At 37.8% G+C, this 20,695-nt stretch overlaps 1 protein-coding gene across 2 annotated transcripts in view; it reads left to right on the forward strand.

Moving 5' to 3' along the window:
- Window positions 1-20,695, forward strand: part of LOC111157075 (succinyl-CoA:glutarate-CoA transferase) — a 775,701-nt gene that overhangs the window by 103,753 nt on the left and 651,253 nt on the right. For both annotated transcript variants that reach the window (XM_022518296.1, XM_022518298.1), the window contains exon 7: window positions 11,716-11,807. In XM_022518296.1, coding sequence (XP_022374004.1) covers window positions 11,716-11,807 — 92 coding nt within the window. The remainder of the gene's footprint in view (window positions 1-11,715; window positions 11,808-20,695) is intronic.

Raw genomic sequence — 20,695 nt, forward strand, 5'->3', positions numbered from 1 at the left:
TGTGCCTCCTGGATTTTGATGCTGTTTCCTTCTGCAAATTAGGGAAGTTCTCTGCTATAATTTGCTCCAGTATAACTCCTACCCCTCTCTCTTCTTTTTCTGGAATCCTAATTATGCTAATATTATTTTGCTTTATGAGAACACTTATCTCTTGAATTCTCCCCTCGTGATCCAATACTTGTTTATCTCTCCATTTCTCAGCTTCTTTTTTCTCCATCATGTTGTCTGTGTCACTAATGCTCTCTTCTGCCTCATTTATCCTAACAGTAAGAGCCTCCATTTTTTATTGCACCTCATTAAAAGACTTTTTGATTTCAACTTAGTTAGATTTTAGTTCTCCAGAAAGGGATTTTCTAGTATATTCTGTGCTTTTTTCAAGCCCAGCTAGCATCTTTATAATAGCTATTTTGAACTCTAGTTCCAACATCTTACTAATGTCCATATTGATTAGGTCTCTGGCAATTGGTACTACCTCTTTTTCTATTTTTTGAGGTGAGTTTTTACATTTTGTCATTTTGTTGAGAGAAGAATAGATGAATGAGAGAACAAAATTCTAAAAGGGTAACATTGACCCCAGAAAAATATTTGCTAAATTAATCAGAGAAAACCTGAAACTTGAGGTGGGGATGGGGAAAAAGAATATGATCAGGTTGGTGAATAGAACAGAGCCACACACTAGACTGTGCATGTATTTTGGTCTATTAGAAGAAACTGTCACCCAAAATTTTAAAGAAAGGAAAACTTACATATATACAAAAATGAGGGTAAATATGATGAAGGGATGACTATGACTATAAAAATGAAAATTAAAAAAGTTTTTTAAAAAAGGAATTGATAAGAAGTTGATTGAAAAAAGAAAGGAGAAAGATTAAAAAATAATGAGAGAATGTGATCAGGCAGGTTACTAGAACAAAGCCATACACTAGATTTAGGGTATATTTTGGTCTGTTATATGAATCTGCATCCCAAAATTTTAAAGAAAGGAAGAAAAAAATATATATATACACACACAAATAAGGTTAAATACAATGAAGGGATAGAATATGACAGTAAAAATGAAAAATTTTAAAAAAAGGAATTAATAAAAAGTTGGTTGAAAAAGGAAAGAAAAGGGGCACATGGGTGGCTCAGTTGGTTAAGCAACTGCTTTTGGTTCAGGTCATGATCCTGGAGTCCTGGGATCAGGTCCTGCATCAGACTCCTTGCTCAGCAGGGAGTCTGCTTCTCCCTCTGACCTTACCCCTCTCATGCTCTCTCTCTATCTCATTCTCTCTCTCTCTCAAATAAATAAATACAATCTTTAAAAAAAAGGAGAGAAAAATTAAAGAAAAAGAAATAGAAAATGAAAAAAATTAACTTTGAAAGACTAAAGAATCATGGGAAAAAACCCCATGAATTCTATGTGCTGTATTCCGCTATGGCTGGAGATTTGCAGTTCTCATTGATCGGTAAACTTGGTCTTGACTGGATGTTCTTGTTGATCTACTGGGGGAGGGGCCTGTTGCATTAATTCTCAGGTGTCTTTTCCCCAGGTGGAATTGCACGGTGAGGGACCAGGCTAAGTAATCTGCTCTGGTTAGCTATATGTGGCTTTTGTTCTCTGAAGACTTTCTGTGCAGCTTTAGAGGATGAGAATGAATGGAAGGGGAGGTGAACCATGAGAGACTATGGACTCTGAAAAACAATCTGAGGGGTTTGAAGCGGCGGGAGGTGGGAGGTTGGGGGAACCGGGTGGTGGGTATTAGAGAGGGCACGGATTGCATGGAGCACTGGGTGTGGTGCAAAAACAAGGAATACTGTTAAGGTGAAAAAAAAAAAAAAAAAAAAAAAGAAAATGGCTGCCTCCCAGTCTCTGAGCTGAGTGCTTGGCCCCTCTCCTTAGTAAGCCCTCAGGGAAAAACAGTGAATCATTCCTGTCTCCCTGGTCTCCGGCTACACTCTCTACTCACCTGGCCTGTGACTGAGAATTTCTATCTTAGGCTCATGATCCCATTTGGAGTCTCCAAATCTAGCAGATTCCTGAGGTGGGATCCTGTGGTGTGCTCCTGTGCTCCTCCTCCCAGGGGGAGGAAGGGGAGTCTCCCCAGATCTGCCACTTTTTGGGTCCCTGTTCAAAGACTAGTGGTCCAGTGGTGCTGCAGATCATAGTTTATGGCAACCCTGAGCTGGCAACCCACTCCTCTGCTCACTGGTTGTGACTGGCTTCTCTGCTCCAAAACTGGGAGCTCTGCCACACTCGGGCCCCCCTTTCTGTGACCCCTAGAGTCCTGAGACAACAGTGTTCCAGCGAGGGTTCCATCCCTGATTAGCCACTGGAGTGATGTCCCTCAGTGGAACAGACTTCTGAAAGTTCCAATTTTGTGCTCCACTGCTCTGTTGCTTGACAGGAGCCGGTTGATGGAGTCTCCCTTCCCCTCACAGTCTGTCTTCCCATATATTGCCCCAGATTCACTCAAAGTACGTCTTACCTTCCAGAAAGTGGTCATTTTTCTGTTCGTATAATTGCTGCTGTTCTTTTCTTTGATATCCTATTGAGTTTGTATATGTTCAGAATGGTTTGATAACTATCTAGCTGAATTCCTGGGAACAGACGAAATTCAGATCTCCTATTCCTCTGCCATCTTGGACCTCTGATTCATATAATAGTTTTAACTGAAAAATAAATGTAGTGGAAAGAAGACTGTCTATGAATAAATAATTATGGAAGTTGCTGATGGATTTATTGTATGATTCTCTGTACTTTATGTGTGAAACTTTCCATAATAATGCATAAAGGAGATACATGTTGTGACATCTTTTCTGTCATCAGTAATGATAAATATAATTTAATCTTGAACTACTTTAATTTCTTAATGTTAAGGGATAATTTTATCTGGGGATTTTATTTTACATATCTATATTTTTTCTTTATTCCCAAGCCACATCAGAAAAATTGACAAAATTGTGTATATTTAAAGTGCACAGCATGTTTCTGTATCTTTGCTATTGTGAATAATGCTACAGTGAATATGGGAGTCCAGATACCTTATGGAGGCACTGATTTTATTTTATTTGGATATATGTACCCAGAAATGAGATTGCTGGATCATAGGATAGTTCCATTTTAAATTTGTTTTATTGAGGAATTTTCATAATGTTTTCTGTAATAGCTACACCAATTTACATTCCTATCAATATTGCTGAAGAGTTCCCTTTTTTCCATGACCTTGCCAATATTTGTTAGCTCTTGTCTTTTTGATAATAGCTATCCTAACAAGGATGTGGTAATATCTCACTGTGAATTTGATTTGCATTTCCCTGATGATTAGTGAAGTTGAGCATCTTTTCATGTAACTGTTGGTCTTTTGTTATGTCTTCTTTGGAAAAATATCTATTCAGGTTCTGTTTGCCCATTTTTATTTTTATTTATTTATTTATTTATTTTTTTTTTTAAAGATTTTATTTTTTTTATTTATTTGACAGAGAGATCACAAGCAGGCAGAGAGGCAGGCAGAGAGAGAGGAGGAAGCAGGCTCCCCTAGAGAGCAGAGAGCCCGATGCGGGGCTCGATCCCAGGACTCTGAGATCATGACCTGAGCCGAAGGCAGTGGCTTAACCCACTGAGCCACTCAGGCGTCCCTGTTTGCCCATTTTTAAATCAGATTATTTGATTTTTTGGTGCTACTTGGTTGTATGAGTTTCATATAAATTTTGGATATTAACCCTTTATCAGAAACATGGTTTGCAAATACTTTCTCCCATTCTGTAGGTTGCCTTTTCATTTCTGATTGTTCCCTTTGCTTCACAGAAGTCTTTTTAGTTTAATATAATTCCATTTGTCTATTTTTGCCTATGGTTTTGGTGTCATATCCAAAAATTATTGCCAAGGTCAGTGTGAAGGAGCTTTATCTTTATGTTTTCTTCTAGAAATTTTATGATTTCAGATATTATATTTAAGTCTTTAAACCATTTTGAGTTGATTTTTGTGTATAGTGTAAGATAGGGATCTATTTCATTTCTTTTGCATGTGCATATCTGTTTTTTTCAGCACCATTTATTGGACAGACTATCCATTACCGTTCTGTGTTCTTGGTACTCTTGTCAAAGATTAGTTGACCATATATGCATGGGTTTAGTTTTGGGCTCTGTATTCTGTTCTATTGGTCCATTTGTCTGTTTTTATGCCAGTACCACATACTGTTTTGATTACTGTAGCTTTGTAATATATTTTGAAATCAGGAAGTGTGATGTCTCCAGCTTTGTTCTTTTCCTTACATTAGCTTTGGCTATTTGGGGTCTTTTGTGGTTTCATATAAATTTTAGGATTATTTTTCCAATTCCATAAAAAGTTCCATTGGGATTTTGATAGAAATTATGTTGAATCTGTAGATGGCTTTGGGTAGTGTTGATGTTTTAAGAGTGTTAATTCTTCTAGTCCAAGAGCATGAGTTATCTTTCCATTTAATGTGTCTTCAGTTTCTTCCATCAGTGTCTATTTATAATCTTCAGTGTATAGATCTTTTATCTTTTTGGTTAATATATTACACATGTATTTTTTAGAGATTTTATTTATTCATTTGAGAGACAGAGAGAGCACAAGTAGGGGGAGAGGGAGAGGGAGAAACAGACTCCCTGCTGAACTGGGAAGCTGATGTGCGGCTCAATCCTAGGACCTGGAGATCATGACCTGAACTGAAGGCAAATGCTTAACTATCTGAGCCATTCAAGTCCCCCAGTATTTTATTATTTTTGGTACTACTGTAAATGGGATTGCTTTCTTCACTTCTCTTTCATATGATTTGTTGTTGGTATATAGAAATGCAACAGATTTTTTAAAAATTTATGTATTTATTTGAGTAAGGGAGGGAGAGAACAAAAGAGAGTATGAATGGGGGAGGGGCAGAGGGAAAGAGAAAATCTCAGGCAGACTTACCCCTGAGCACAAAGCCCCAAAATGGGGCTTGACCACAACCTGGAGATCATGACCCGAGCGAAACCAAGAGTTGGAGACTCTACCGACTGAACCCCCGAGGCACCTCAGATGCAACAGATTTTTGTATAATGATTTTGTATTCTGAAATTTTACTAAATTTGTCTCACAGTTTTTTGATGGAGTCCTTAGGGTTTTCTCTATGTAAGATCACATCATTCAAAAACAGTTTTACTTCTTCCTTTCTGATTTGAATGCATTTTATTTCTTTTCCTTGCTTAATTGCTTTGGGTAGGTCTTCCAATACTATGTTGAATAGAAGTGGTTTGAGAGTAGGTACTATTGTTTTGTTCCTGATTTTAGAGGAAAAGCTTTTGGCTTTTCACCATTTCATATGGTGTTAGCTCTGGGTTTGGCATATATGGCCTTTATTATGTTGTGCTACATTCCCTCCATAGTCAATTTGTTCAGAGTTTTTATTAGAAATGGATGTTGAATTTTGTCAGATGCTTTATCTGTATCTATTGAGATGGTCATATGATTTTTATCCTTCACTTTATTATTGTGATATATCACATTGATTGATTTGTGGATGTGAACCATCCTTTCATTCCTGGAATAAATCCCACTTGGTCATGGTGTATTAATGTTCTATTGAGGGGCGCCTGGGTGGCTCAGTGGGTTAAAGCCTCTGCCTTCCGCTCGTGGTCATGATCCCGGGGTCCTGGGATTGAGCCTCGCGTCGGGCTCTCTGCTTGGCAGGGAGCCTGCTTCCTTTCCTCTTTTTGCCTGCCTCTCTGCCTACTTGTGATCTATCTGTCAAATAAATAAATAAAATCTTAAAAAAAAATGTTCTATTGAATTTGGTTTGCTAATTTTTGCTGAGGACTTTTGTATCATTGGGGTTATTGACCTGTAATTTTCTTTTCTTATAGTGTCTAGTTGGTTTTGGTTTCAGGGTAATGCTGACCTTGTAAAATGAGTTTAGTAGCATTCCCTCCTCTTCTATTTTTGGGAAGTATTTGAGAAGGGTTGATATTAATTCTTCTTTAGATATTTATAGTAGAATTCACCAGTGAAGCCATTTGGTCTTGGACTTTTGCACTTTAGGTTGTTTTTGATTATTGATAGAATCTCCTTATTAGTAATTGGTTGGTTCAGATTTTATATTTCTTCATGAATCATTCCTGGTAGGTCAAATGTAGGAATTTATCCATTTATTACAGGTTGTCTGGTTTGTTGTTGTATAGTTGTTCATAATAGTCTTTTATATCCTTTGTATTTCTGTGGTATCAGTTGTAATTTGTCTTTCATTTCTGATTTTTCTTACTTGAGTTTTGTCTCTTTTTTCTTAATTATCTAGCTAAAAATTGTTTTCTTAGTTTTTCATATTTACCTGTACTGATTTTTGTTATTTCCTTCCATCTGGTAACTTTGGCCTTAGTTTGTTCTTCTTTTTTCTAGTTCCTTGAAGTGCAAAATTAGGTTGTTTGAGGTCTTTCTTTTTTCTCAGTGTAGGCATTTTTCACTGTATACTTCCCTCTTAGAATGGCTTTTATTATATCTTACAAGTTTTGTTAAGTTGTATTTTCATTTTCATTTGTCTCAAGATTTTTTTTTTTTGGTTTATCTTTTGATTTCCTCTTTGAGCCATTTTTTTTTTTCCTTCAGGAGCATGTTTTTTAATCTCCATGTATTTGTGAATTTTCCAACTTTCTTCTTATAATTGATTTCTAGTTTAATACCTCCATGGTCAGAAAAAGTGCTTGAGAAGGTTTCAGTCTTCTTAAATTAATTAAGACTAGTTTTGCAGTGTAACATACGATCTATCCTGGAGAAGCTTTCAGGTGTATGCTTGAGCAAAATGTATATTTTGCTGCTGTTGGATGGACTGTTCTATAAATGTCTGTTAAATCTATCTGGTTTAATGTGTAGTTTAAGAGCAATGATTTCATATTGATTTTCTTTCTTTATTATCTATCCATTGTTGAGAGTAGGGTAGTCAACCCTATTGTTATTGTATTGCTATCTATTTCTCCCTGCATGTCTGTTAATATTTGCTTTAAATATTTAGTTGCTTCTATGTTAGGTTCATAAATATTTACAAATGTTATATCTTCTCATTGGATTAACTTTTTTATCATTATGTAATGCCCTTCTTTGTCTCTGATTGGAGTCTTTGGCTGAAAGTCTATTTTACTTGATATAAGTATACCCCTGCTTTCTTTTGTTTTCATTTGCATAGAATATTTTTTCTATCCTTTCATTTTCAGTCTCTGTACTTGAAGCTTAAATAAATCTCTTGCAGGCAGCATGTAGTTGGGTCTTTTTTTTAAAAGAAATCCGTTTAGCTATTATATGTCTTTTGATTGAAGAATTTAGTGCATTTGCATTAAAGTAATTATTGATCAGTATGGACCTTACTGTGTCATTTTGTTAATTGTTTTCTGGTTGTTTTGTAACTGCTGTTTCTTCCTCTTTTGTTTTCTTTTATGATTTGATGATTTTCTGTGGTGCTATGCTTAGATTTCTTTCTCTTTTGTGTGTCTGCTGTAGGTTTTTGCTTTGTACTATCGTGAGGCTTATGTAAAACATCTTACAGTTATAATAGTCTATTTTACTTTTACTTTTTAAAAAAATATTTATTTATTTAATTAATTAATTAATTAATTTTTTTGAGAGAGAGCACACAGGAGCAGAGGGGAAGGGAGGGAGAGTCCTAAGCAGACTATTGCTGAGCATGGAGCCTGATGTGGGGCTTGATTTCATGACTCTGAGATCACAACCTGAGCTGAAATCAAGAGTTGGACACTCAACTGACTATGCCACTCAAGTGCCCATATAACAGTCTATTTTAAGCTGATAACAACCTAACTTGGGTTGTATGGAAAACTTCTGAACTTTTATATTCTCCCCTGACATTTTAAGGTTTTGATCTCGTAATTTACATTTTTTAATGTATCCATTAGGAAATTACTGTGATTATGGGAATTCTTAATACTTTGGTCTTTTAACTTTTTTTTTTTGTTTTTTAACTTTTATATTACAGTTATAGAAGTGACTTACCTACCACCACTACAATATTAGAGTATTCTGAATTTAACTATATATTTACCTTTTCTGGTGAGTTTTATACCTTGCCATGTTTTAATGTAACTAATTAGCACTCTTTCATTTCATCCTGAAGGACTCCTTTTAACATATCTTGTAAGGCTGGTTTAGTGGTGACGAAGTCCTCCAGCTTTTGTTCGTCTGGAAAATTCTTTATCTCTTCTTTGATTTGGTAGGATAACTCTTAGAGAGAGTGTCTTTGGCTGGCAATATTTTTTATTTCAGCACTTTGAATATCTTATTCACTCCCTTCTGGCCTACATGGTTTTTATAAAATCCACTGATAGACTTATGACAATTTTCTTGTATGCAATTAGTTGCTTTTCTTTTGCTGGCTTTCTTTGTCACCTTTGACAATTTAATTATAATGTGTCTGCATATGAATCTCTTTAGATTCATCTTATTTGGTACTTCTTGGGCTACCTGAATCTGGACATCTTGTTTTTTCTTTCAGATAAGGACAGTTTTGAGGCATTTCTTTAAATTCGCTTTTACCTCTTCCTCTCTCTCTTCTTCTTCTTCTGGGATCTCTTTAATGTGAATATTTTTCTTTTTGATGATGTCCCATAAGTCTCTTAAGCTATCTTCACTCTTTTTCCTCTTTGCTTCTCTGATTAGGTGTATTCCATTGCCTATCTTCTAACTTGTTGTTCTTTTCTTCCCATTGATCTAGTCTGTGGTTGAGTGTCTCCATCAAGTTTTTCACTTTAGTTATTGTATTCTTCAGCTCTGTCATTTCTGTAGCACTTTTTGATATTCTCTCTCTTTGTTGAAATTGTCACTTTGTTCATACATCACTCTTCTGATCTTGGTGAGCATCTTTATGTTATTTTGAGCTCTCTATCAGATAAATAACTTATTTCTATTTCTGTCAGATCAGTTTCTGGAAATTTACCTTTTTCTCTTGTTTGGAACATATTCCTCTTTCTTCACTTTCTTTGATTCTTTATGTTGGTTTCTATATATTAGCTAAAACAGCCACCTTTCTCAGTCTTGAGACTGGTCTTGTGTAGGAGATGACTCTCATCAATCAGTCTGGTCTGAGTGCCAGGTTCCCTCAGATCTTTATGATTGCCTTTGTTCTTTGTGGCTCCTCGTGGTTGGGGGTGTGCCAAGATCCATCTGTGTCCCCAGGGGAATGATAGCAGTTGGCACCTAGATGCATGTTGATTAGAGGCTGGACCTCAGACAACAGCTGGGAAAGTATGCAGTCAAACCCTTCTGGGGAGATAGGTGAAACACCTGGTGAGAGACAGGTGTTTGTGCCTTCTCCTTCTGCACTGAGCTGGGATGTATAGCCATGGAGTTTGCTCCTGAGCCTGTTTAAAAACTGCTTCTTTGTCTGGTATAGCCCTGTGTCTGCAAAACCCATTGGCTGTCAGAGCCAGGTGATCTGGGGGCCCATCCCTTGGGCAGTAGGTGCAAAGGCTGATGTGCCAGACATGTGTAGAAGCTCTTTCCCGAGAGACACTGCTTGCCTCATATTGGAGTGAGCATGAGTGTGACCCACTAGCTCTTTTGGGTTCCAGGAGGGATTGCAGTGAGCACCTAGATATATGTTAATTATAGTCCAAATCCTCAGGTAGCAGCTTGTAAAGTATGCAGTGAGACCCTTTGCAGGGAAATACTGGGAGATGGATGGTTTTGCCTGATCCCTCTGTGCTGATCCCTAGAAAGATAGCTGTGGTTAGTGCTCCTGTGCCTGTCAACACCTTCTTTTTCTGTTTGTTATGGTCCAAAGGGACTCGTGAATGTAAGCTCTGCTTGGTCTTACAGCTAGGCACTTCGGGGCCTGCTCCTCATGTGGGAGTCTTTAAAGTTGGGGCCAAAACATGTGGTCCAAACCCTTCACTCCTTGAGGAGAAGCTATGAGTTGGGGGTTCCCTCCTGAATATATGGTGTTGTGCCTGGAGTGGGGTTTAAACACCCATTTAGATGTGGGTATTTTTTCTATCACCAATGCCTAGGAGTCAAACAAATAGTTCTGGATTTCTCTCAGAGGGAATTGCTCCACGTGGCGCTGTACATTTGTCGTGTCTGTGGGAGAGGGACAATCCAGAAAGCTCCCATATTGCCATTTTGGTAAAAAACAAAACAAAACAAAAACTTCTTTAGTTTTTTAAATTAATTTATAGATTGTTTTATTAAAATTGTTTTATATGACAAGTATTCATTCATTCATTCATTTTTATCAGTGAGTGTTATTAAATTCTTCTCTAGATGCTGTGACTACAGCAGTGAATCAAATAGAAAAAAGTTCTGGAGCACAGATCTTGGTAGGAGAGGAGACAGAAAATAAATCAATAAACACATAGCTGTATTATATATCTTGTAATAAGTGCTACAGAGACAATGTAAGGGGGATTCAAAGTGAGAAGTGAGAGTGCTCTTTTACAAGTGTTCTCTGGGGAAGGTCTTTCTGGTAAGGAGATGTTTGAGTGCAGATTTGGAGGATGTGAGAGAGTGTGAGGTGTGTGGATATATGGCGTGAAATGGAGGGAGAGCATTCCAGCTAGCTGCCTGGAGAAGCAAGCAAAGGCCCCGAGGTACCTCTTTTTGATCTTTCTAAAGTGAGGTATGCAGGACATTTTAGCTAATAGCTGATGGCTATTTCATGTGTCCTCTCTCTGGTTGATACCATAGGATATGGAGACAGATACATGTAGCACCTGAAATAATCTTTTCCATTCAACAGTAAGTGCCAGGACTGGAAGAGAGCAGGAGAAACTATTGTGTTCTTTTGATTTTTGCTGAGGGCCCCCAAAAAAAGGAAAGAGAAAAGAAAAAGTAATACCTTCACTTTCTTTTTGTAATCTTAAAAAGCACTGTTAGGTTATGTAATCATATTGTTTATGATCAAAAATTTTAGCTGGGGCACCTGGGTGGCTCAGTTGATTCAGTATCTGCCTTCAGCTCAGGTCATGATCCCAGGGTCCTGGGAGCTAGTTCTGCATTGGGCTCGCTGCTCAGCGGGGAGCCTGATTCTCCTCTCTCCTTGCTCCTCCCTCCGTCCCCTGCTCATGCTCTCTCTCTCTCTCTTTCTCTTTCTGTCTTTCTGTCAAATAAATAAATAAATAAAATCTTTAGAAATAATTTTTAGTCGTCATTTATATATATATGTATACACACACACACACACGAAAAATGTAAACAGAATCCCGAGAAACACTATTTTATTTTACTTTGTTATTGTTTTGTATAGAACAAGAGTAGCATATATGAATGGAGCTGGCAGGCAAGATTAAATAAGTGAATCAGGCTCAGGCATTAAGGAGTAAGAGTCGCGGAGGAATGGCAAATTGGAGAATTTGTTTCCCTGTATAAAGGGAAGAGCTGTTATTAACTCTAATTGATTGTTGTGTGGGCCTAGTTTTGAACTATTTTCTGATTTTTCAAGAAATTTGCATTTTATGTGCTATCTCCTGCTTTTTTAAACTGTTGGAAATTAAATGAAAACATTTCAGGACCCTCTTCAGACCAGACAGAACATTTATGCAGTGGGATCTTGCCCTCAAGTTACCAGTTTGCAACGTTTTGGGATATAAGATCATGAATAATTTTTTTTGCTTCCTTTTCAAGGGGTACTATCGATCTCATAGTAATAAATTGCTCAGGATTTCTGGCTACAAACATGTAATTGTACTATTGCTCTCCTTGCATGATGCTGTTGACTATGTCCATTCTTCTCATTTTAGGGTATGGCCAGACAGGCCCACTGTCTCAGCGAGCTGGTTATGATGCTGTTGCCTCTGCTGTTTCTGGTCTGATGCATATCACAGGGCCTGAGGTAGGTATCATTCTTTAGAATATTCATAAATTTCCCCCCTGTTTATTCCAAAGGGATTTTCTTATTCACTAACTATAAGCTTAAATTTGAGTTAATTTTAGAAAGAAACTAGGGAAAGTGAAATCTTATTGAAAATGGAAGTGTTTATTACAAATGTACTTGAGGTTAAATGTCAATGCGGCTCCATGGAAGAATAACAATTTTTTTTAATTAACATATAATGTACTATTTGTTTCGGGGGTACAGGTCTCTGAATCATCAGTCTTACACAATTCACAGCACTCACCATAGCACATACCCTCCCCAGTGTCCATCACCCAGCCATCCTATCCCTCCCCCCACCCCCAGCAGCCTTAAGTTTGTTTCCTCAGATTGAGAGTCTCTTATGGTTTGAGTTTGTCTTCCTCCCTGGTCCCATCTTGTTTCATTTTTCTCTCCCTTCCCCCCCACAACTCCCTGCCCTGCCTTTCAAATTCCTTGTATCAGAGAGATTATATGATAATTGTCTTTCTCTGATTGACTTATTTCGCTTAAGCATAATACCCTCTAGTTCCATTCACTTCATTGCAAAAGGCAAGATTTCTTTTTTGATGGCTGCATAGTATTCCATTGTATATATATACCACATCTTCTTTATCCATTCATCTGTTGACGGACATCTAGGCTCTTTCCATTGTTTGGCTATTGTGGACATTGCTGCTGAAAACATTTGGGTGCAAGTGCCCCTTCGGATCACTACATTTGTATCTTTAGGGTAAATACCCAGTAGTGCAATTGCTGGGTTGTAGGGTAGCTCTGGAAAATAATAATTTTTTTTTTTTTTTAGCAAGAAGCAACAGACCAATTGATGAACACTTGATCTGTTTTTGTATTATAATTTTGCATTTGTATTTAATTATTCAAGCTTGGTATAGGCCCTGGGCGTGGCTTACGAATACTCTTTCTGTGAAGTGGAATAGTTGACTAGACCAGATGGCAGATGCCCATTTCCGTCAGAGTACCTTCATGTGGCATATGTACTCAGCGGAGGGTCTCTTTTTCCCTCTGCAATATTAATAAGTGGTTATGTATGTTAAAATTTGTTACTTAAGGCCTTAGGGGGAGTTGTGTCTAATTGTTGCATACATTAGGTTCTGACAGTGGGGGAATTATTTGATTTTATAGCAATCCCTCTTTTTTGATAATAGGTTAGAAATTTCCTAGAAAGTATACAGATGGCTAAAATGTGTTATCTTAGATGGAAGACTCTTAGAAAATGGACTCTTTGAGAAAACAGTAAGAATGGCATGGAAGTTAAAGGAGAGTATGAGAGCCTAATAAATAAAAATAATGAAAGGCATCCATTTTCAAAACAGCTTGGACTGGTAGGCGTAAAACCTTTTTCCACTTAGGTGTTCCTTCCCTGAGTTGCTTGCATCAGTGATTTCTTTAGGGAACACAGTTGCAGTTCTGGGATGAGCAGAGGCAGAGTGACCTCAAGTTTTAACTTCTTTTTATTAATTTTAAAGCAGCTGGTGGGATTTCAGTGACCTGAGATATAGGTATTTGTATTTCATTGTCTGTTTCATTTTCATAAGTCTAGGAAAAAAATGTATGACCTTTCCTTAAAATATTTAAGGATACCAGATTTCTTTCCATCCGCTGAGAGAATGGAGCATGGATCTCTTTCTTTGCTCTATCCCACAGAAGTGCTTATGTGTATAAGACAGGATTGTTGAAAGTGCTGAACTCAGCCATGAATATGTGAAAAGATCTTGGGCTGTTAAAGTTGCACATTCACATGTTAAAATGAATTAACTCAGAACCCCCTGTTGGGAAGGGTTACTGTGGTTCCTTTACTGCATGAAGCCCTGCTCTGACAGGGTTAACCACACAGCGCATGCTCAGCCTTGTCATTTGTCAGGCCCTCTCTCTCACAGGCCCTCTCTCTTCCATTGTGCTACTCGGTAGATGATGAGAGCGTTGACTGAGTGCTCACTAGGAACCCAGCACTATTTTATAGACTTTACATGTGTTAAGTAAACCGAACTTCCGTACACCATGTTTCTTCCACATGGACACACCCTTATGTCTTAAATCATCGATCCAGTGACTGGTCATTGCCCATACTCCTGTATGCTGGGAACTGGCAGGCACTGGCGATACAGCGGGTGATGGGGTAGGCACAATCCTTAAGTGGAGAAAACAAACATTAACAGAAAATAAACAGTAGACACAAAAAGAATCCTGAAAAAGGGCTCGATATACTATTAACATATGTCACAGTGTGCCTCAGACCATTAACATACTTCCAAAGTTCTCTGCAAAATGCAGTCTGACAATCAGGGATAAAAGCAGAAATGAGGAGAATTGGGTCATGTCAGGAGTTGCCCTTAATAGAACTCCCCGTTAGACAAACCATAAGAGACTCTTAATCTCAGGAAACAAACTGAAGGCTGCTGGGGGTCGGGGGAGGGATAGGGTCGCTGGGTGATGGACACTGGGGAGGGTATGCGCTGTGGTGAGTGCTGTGAATTGTTTAAGACTGATGATTCATAGACCTGTACCCCTGGGGCAAATGATACATTATATGTAAAAAAAAAAAAAAATAGAACTCCCTGTTATCAGCAACGCATTCTGCGTCATGGCAGAGGAGGGGTCACTTCTGAAAGCCCTGGTTAACATCACAGGAGCATTATTGTTATATCGTGCTGCTTGTGAAATTTTATCGACCTGCACAGCTGTGTATTTGTGCCGTAGCATAACTCCATTTTGTTAGATGACTGATGGGAACCCAGGCTTCTCTATCATTTATTGTTATCCGGAGGCTTCACCATATCACCCTGTACGGTGCAGCCTGACCTCGCCAGGATGGAGGGTCAGAGAGGGCTTCTCTGAGAACCAGATGTTTAAGGTGGGATCCAGTTAGGCATTAGGCTGGTGACCAGAGGACCTTGCCATGCATGGTGTTTAACTGCTGGGGAGTCTGGTAGGTTTGAGGAGTCAAGGAATGCCAGTGTCACTGGGTTGTTGTGAGCCTGCAAAGAAGGGAGAAAATTAGGTTGGAGAGGTAGGATGTGGGAACTGGACTTACTGTTTAGGGACTTATTATATTACTCAATATTTTGATAAGAAGAGATGATGCATTAGTATACATACACATTTTTATTAGCGATGATCTAATATATTCTTTTTTTTAAAAGATTTTATTTATTTATTTGACAGAGAGAGAGAGATCACAAGTAGGCAGAGAGGCAGGCAGAGAGAAAGGGGGGAAGCAGGCTCCCCACTGAGCAGAGAGCCCGATGCGGGGCTCAATCCCGGGACCCTGAGACCATGACCCGAAGGCAGAGGCTCAGCCCTCTGAGCCACCCAGGCGCCCCTGATGATCTAACATATTCTGCCTAGAAAATGAGTGATAGTCCCACAGTATAGAGTAGTATTTTGATAAAAAAAACTCTCAAAATGCATGTTTTTTTTTTAATAATGGGATAATATTGCCTTTTTTATCCCAGAAGAACATCATCTAAGTGTATAATATATGATCAAATTTGTGAAAGCAGTCTTTATGATGAAATTTAAGCAAACTAATGACTAATGACTAATCTAGCCTTTCAGGTTAGGTATGCAGTGGTATAGTCAGATGAGATTCACATTTGATTTGGAGAAAGAGAGAACCAGTAACACTGGCCTACATTCTGCTAGACCCATGCTTGATCCTCACACTGATCCTTCCAGGGCTATTGATAAATTGGTATTGATAGGTGTTGATAAATTCTGTAACTAAATCTTAAAGCTTAGATAACTTGTCCAGGTTGCAGCCTTGGTATATAAAGTGCTGAGGGCAGACTTTGAACTCATGTTTGCTCTACTCCTTATACTCTGATGCCTCAATCCACTCTCCATACTGCCTGCAGAATGAATCCTGATTTTTATTGTATTTGCATCTGCTTATGCATGCTACATGATACGATGCATTACAGTTAGTGAACCAACCATTTGGTGGCGTGAGAAAGCACTCAATTAAGAGTCTGGGGGCGTGGCTTTACCTAATTACTCTTGTGTAATGCTTACTGGCTGTCTAAACTTCTCCCCAGGAGAGTATATGCCTCGTAAGAGTCTTTGCTTGGTCGCTGCTGTATCTTTATGCCTAGACCAGTCTGGAACTTAGTCAGCACTTGACAAATTCATGTTGAATGAAGGAATAAATGCATACCTGGCATTGTGCTAATTGATCTTGAGCATATATAGCTTCTCTGTGTTTTAGTGAAGTGCATCTGGAAATGATACAAACTTTCTCTTCAAGATATGGTAATATGCAAATAAAATATCTTTTATAAGACATAAAAGCACACAATTGTGTATAATGCAAGATGCTACACAAAATAATCAGCCAGGGCTGGGTATATCTGCAGATTTCTCAGCTCCACTCTTGTGGGCTTTAACCCAAATAAGTAATGCATATTTAATGATGGCTTCAAATGCTTCTGAAGATGGTTTGTGGGTAACTCTTAGAAACACTATGAGAGGTGTTATTGAAAACCCCTTTGCATTAAAGGAGGTAGCAGATATTCTTTGATAGTCTCTAACAGAAGTTAATGACGTATTAAGGTCTATATATTATGATCTTCTTCTTCAAATAAAGTATTTTTTCATATGCATGGCTCAGTGCTAACCAGTTATTACTCAAAACAAGTATCTATCTATCTGTCTAGCTATCTCGTTTTTTTTTTAATGCATAAGGAATTTGGAGAGGGGATTGGGAAGGAAATCAAGGAGTATGAGATTGTGGAAAGTAAATGACTGATAAATATGTAATATGTATTCTAAGTAATAAGTCATTAAACATTAAGAAAGTTATACTTGTCAATTGATGAACAATGATGTATTGACTATATGGGTATAGTTTTCCCCATTGACAGTTTCTTAAACTAAGACAACAGAGTTTGCTGCATTGATTACTCTTTCTTTCACGAACTCTTTCTCAGCAAGTGATGCTGCTTGATAGCATTTTACCAGAGTTCATAGTTTGAGAGTCAGTCCTCTCAAACAATGCCATTGTTTTATCAGCTAAGTTTATGTCATATTCTAAATCTATTTTAGTCATTTCAGCAGTCTTCACAGCATTGTCACCAGGAGTAGATTCCACTTTTTTGCTCACACATCAGAAGCAACTCCTTGTCTGTTAAAGTTTTATCATGAGATTGCAAGAATTCAATCACATCTCCATGCTCTAGTAGTAGCCTCAGATATCACTGATCACAGATCACCAAAACAAATAGATAATGAAAACTTTTGGAATATTGTGAGAATTACCAAAAAGTGACACAGAGACATAGCAAATGCTATTGGAAAAATGGTGCGGACAGACTTCCTTGATGTAGGGTTGCCACAAACCTTCAATTTATAAAAAATACAATATTTGTGAAGTGCAGTAAAGCTAATTGCATTAAAACAAAATATGCTTATAACTAGAGATATGGCTCCTCTTAAACCCACACACATAAACACATACTTTCCTTTTAAAAAATTCTGCTGTATTTGATCATTGGTTAAAATGTATGCTTCTCGACATTATTTTTATAACACTAGTGCCTAGTGCATTAGTTTGTACTCATTAACTCTTACAAGGATTGTGAGTTCTTAGGTTCACCAAGTATATTTTCTTATTTTATGACTCATGTCAGAATAATATGTTTCTTTGATCTTAATCTTATTCATTAATTATGAATATTAATATATTAATAAAAGAAGTTAGGGGTGCCTGGGTGACTCAGTGGCTTAAACTTCTGCCTTCGGCTCAGGTCATGATCTCAGGGTCCTGGGATCAAGCCCCGCACCTGGCTCTCTGCTCAGCAGGGAGCCTGCTTCCCTCTCTCTCTCTCTGCCTGCCACTCTGCCTACTTGTGATCTCTGTTGAATAAATAAACAAAATCTTTAAAAAAAAGAAGTTAAATAGTCCATATTAAATAATCAACTTGCCCTTAATTCATGAACCGTTGTAAGGTGACACTGCTTAAACATAGCTGATCATTGATTAGTCAGAGTTAATGGTGAAGTAACTTGTAAGTTTTATTTATATTTTATTTTAAATTAAAGTAATTGATTTTATAAATAAGAAATACTCATTATAAAAGGTTAGTTTGTGACCACAAAACAGCCCTTCAAGAAATATTAAAGGGGACTCTCTGAGGGCATAAAAGAGTTCAAATGTGGCAAAGACAAGAAAGGATTAGAGAAAAATCTCCAGAAACAATGAAAAAGCAAGTAATAAAATGACAATAAATGCATATCTATCAATAATTACTTTGAATGTAAATGGTTTAAGTGGTCCAATCTAAAGACATTGGGTGTCAGAATGGATATAAAAAACAAGACCTATCTTTATGCTACCTATAAGAGACTCATTTTAGATTTTAAGATACCTGCAGATTGACAGTAAGGGAATGAAGAAACATTTATCACGAAACTGGATATCAAAACAAAGCCAGAGTGGCAATGCTTATATCAGACAAACTAGTCTTTAAAACAGAAACTGTAAAAAGAGACAAAGAAGGGCATTATATGATCATAAAGGGAACAATCTGACAAGAAGATACAACAATTGTAAATATTTATATACCCAACATGGAAGCACCCAAGTATATAAAACAATTAATTACAAGCATAAAGGAACTAATTGATGATAACATAATAATAGTAGGGGACTTTAACACCCCACTTACACCAGTGGCTAGATCATCTAAACAATGTAAACAAGGAAACAGTGGGTTTGAATGACACACTGGACCAGATGGACATAACAGATTTATTGAGAACATTCCATCATAAAACAACAGAACATACATTCTTTTCACGGATACACAGGCGTTCCCCAGAATATATCACATATTATGTCACAAAATAGTCCTCAACAAATACAAAAAGATTGAAGTCATACCATGCGTCTCTTCTGACCACAGTGCTATGAAACTAGAAGTCAACCAGGAGAAAAAAAATCTGGAAAGACCCAAAGACATGGAGGTTAAATAACATGCTACTAAACAATGAATGGGTCAACTAGGGAAATGAAGAAGAAATTAAAAATACATGGAAACAAATGAAACTGAAAACACAATGATCCCAAACCTTTGGGATGCAGCAAAAGTGGTCTTAAGAAGGAAGTATATAGAAATACAGGCCTACCTCAAGAAGCAAGAAAAATCGCTCAAATTCAACCAAACCTTACACCAAAAGGAGTAGAAAAAGAACAATGAATGAAACCTAAAGCCAGCAAGAGGGAGGAAGTAATAAAAATTAGACCATAAATAAATGATAAGGAAACTGAAAAGAAAAAAAAAAAAAGAACAGGGGTGCCTGGGTGGCTGAGTTGGTTAAGCATATGCCTTTCCATATGGAAAGGGTCCTGGGATTGAGCCCTGCATCAGGCTCCCTACTTCTCCCTCTCCCTCTGCTGCTCCCTCTCCTTGTGCTCTCTCACATGCTTTCTCTCTCAAACAAATAAATAAATAAAATCTTTAAGAAAAAAAAAAAAAGAGCACACTGTTTTCCAAAGTGGCTGTGCCAACTTGCATTCCCACCAACAGTGTAAGAGGGTTCCCCTTTCTCCACATCCTCTCCAACACTTGTTGTTTCCTGTCTTGTTGATTTTGGCCATTCTAACTGGTGTAAGGTGGTATCTCAATGTGGTTTTGATTTGAATCTCCCTGATGGCTAATGATGATGAACATTTTTTCATGTGTCTGTTAGCCATTTGTATGTCTTCTTTGGAGAAGTGTCTGTTCATTTCTTCTGCCCATTTTTTGACATGATTATCTGTTTTGTGTGTGTTGAGTTTGAGGAGTTCTTTATAGATCTTGGATATCAGCCCTTTGTCTGTAGTGTCATTTGCGAATATCTTCTCCCATTCCATGGGTTGCCTCTTTGTTTTGTTGACTGTTTCCTTTGCTGTGCAGAGGCTTTTGATCTTGATGAAGTCCCAAAAGTTCATTTTCGCTTTTGTTTCCTTTGCCTTTGGAGACATGCCTTGAAAGAGGTTGATGTGGCTGATGTCGATAGAAGAAGGGCCATATGTACCCCAATGTTCATAGCAGCAATGGCCATAATCGCCAAACTGTGGAAAGAGCCAAGATGCCCTTCAACAGATGAATGGATAAAGAAGATATGGTCCGTATATACAATGGAATATTATGCCTCCATCAGAAAGGATGAATACCCAACTTTTGTATCAACATGGACAAGACTGGAAGAGATTATGCTGAGTGAAATAAGTCAAGCAGAGAGAGTCAATTTTCATATGGTTTCACTTACTTGTGGAGCATAAGGAATAACATGGAGCATATTAGGAGCAGGGAAGGAAAAGTGAATTGGGGGAAATTTGAGGGGGGAGATGAACCATAAGAGATTGTGGACTCTGAGAAACGAACTGAGGGTTTTGGAGGGGAGGGAGGTGGGGGGTTAGGTGATCTTGATGGTGGATATTAAGGAGGGCATGTATTGCATGGAGCACTGGGTATGGTGCATAAACAATGAATCTTGGAACACTGAAAAAAAATAAAATTAAATAAAAAAAAACCAGAACAGATCAATTAAACCATCAGCATTGAAAAATCCAAATTAGCAAAACAGGAAACAACATGTGTTGGAGGGGATGTGGAGAAAGGGGAACCCTCTTGCACTGTTGGTGGGAATGCAAGTTGGTGCAACCACTTTGGAGAACAGTGTGGAGATTCCTCAAGAAATTAAAAGTAGAGCTTCCCTATGACCCTGCAATTGCATTGAAAAATCCAAATTAGCAAAACAGGAAACAACATGTGTTGGAGGGGATGTGGAGAAAGGGGAACCCTCTTGCACTGTTGGTGGGAATGCAAGTTGGTGCAACCACTTTGGAGAACAGTGTGGAGATTCCT

The sequence above is a fragment of the Enhydra lutris genome, unplaced genomic scaffold (assembly GCF_002288905.1).
Source record: "Enhydra lutris kenyoni isolate GAN:26980312 unplaced genomic scaffold, ASM228890v2 scaffoldscaffold51, whole genome shotgun sequence".
Lineage (NCBI taxonomy): Eukaryota > Metazoa > Chordata > Mammalia > Carnivora > Mustelidae > Enhydra > Enhydra lutris.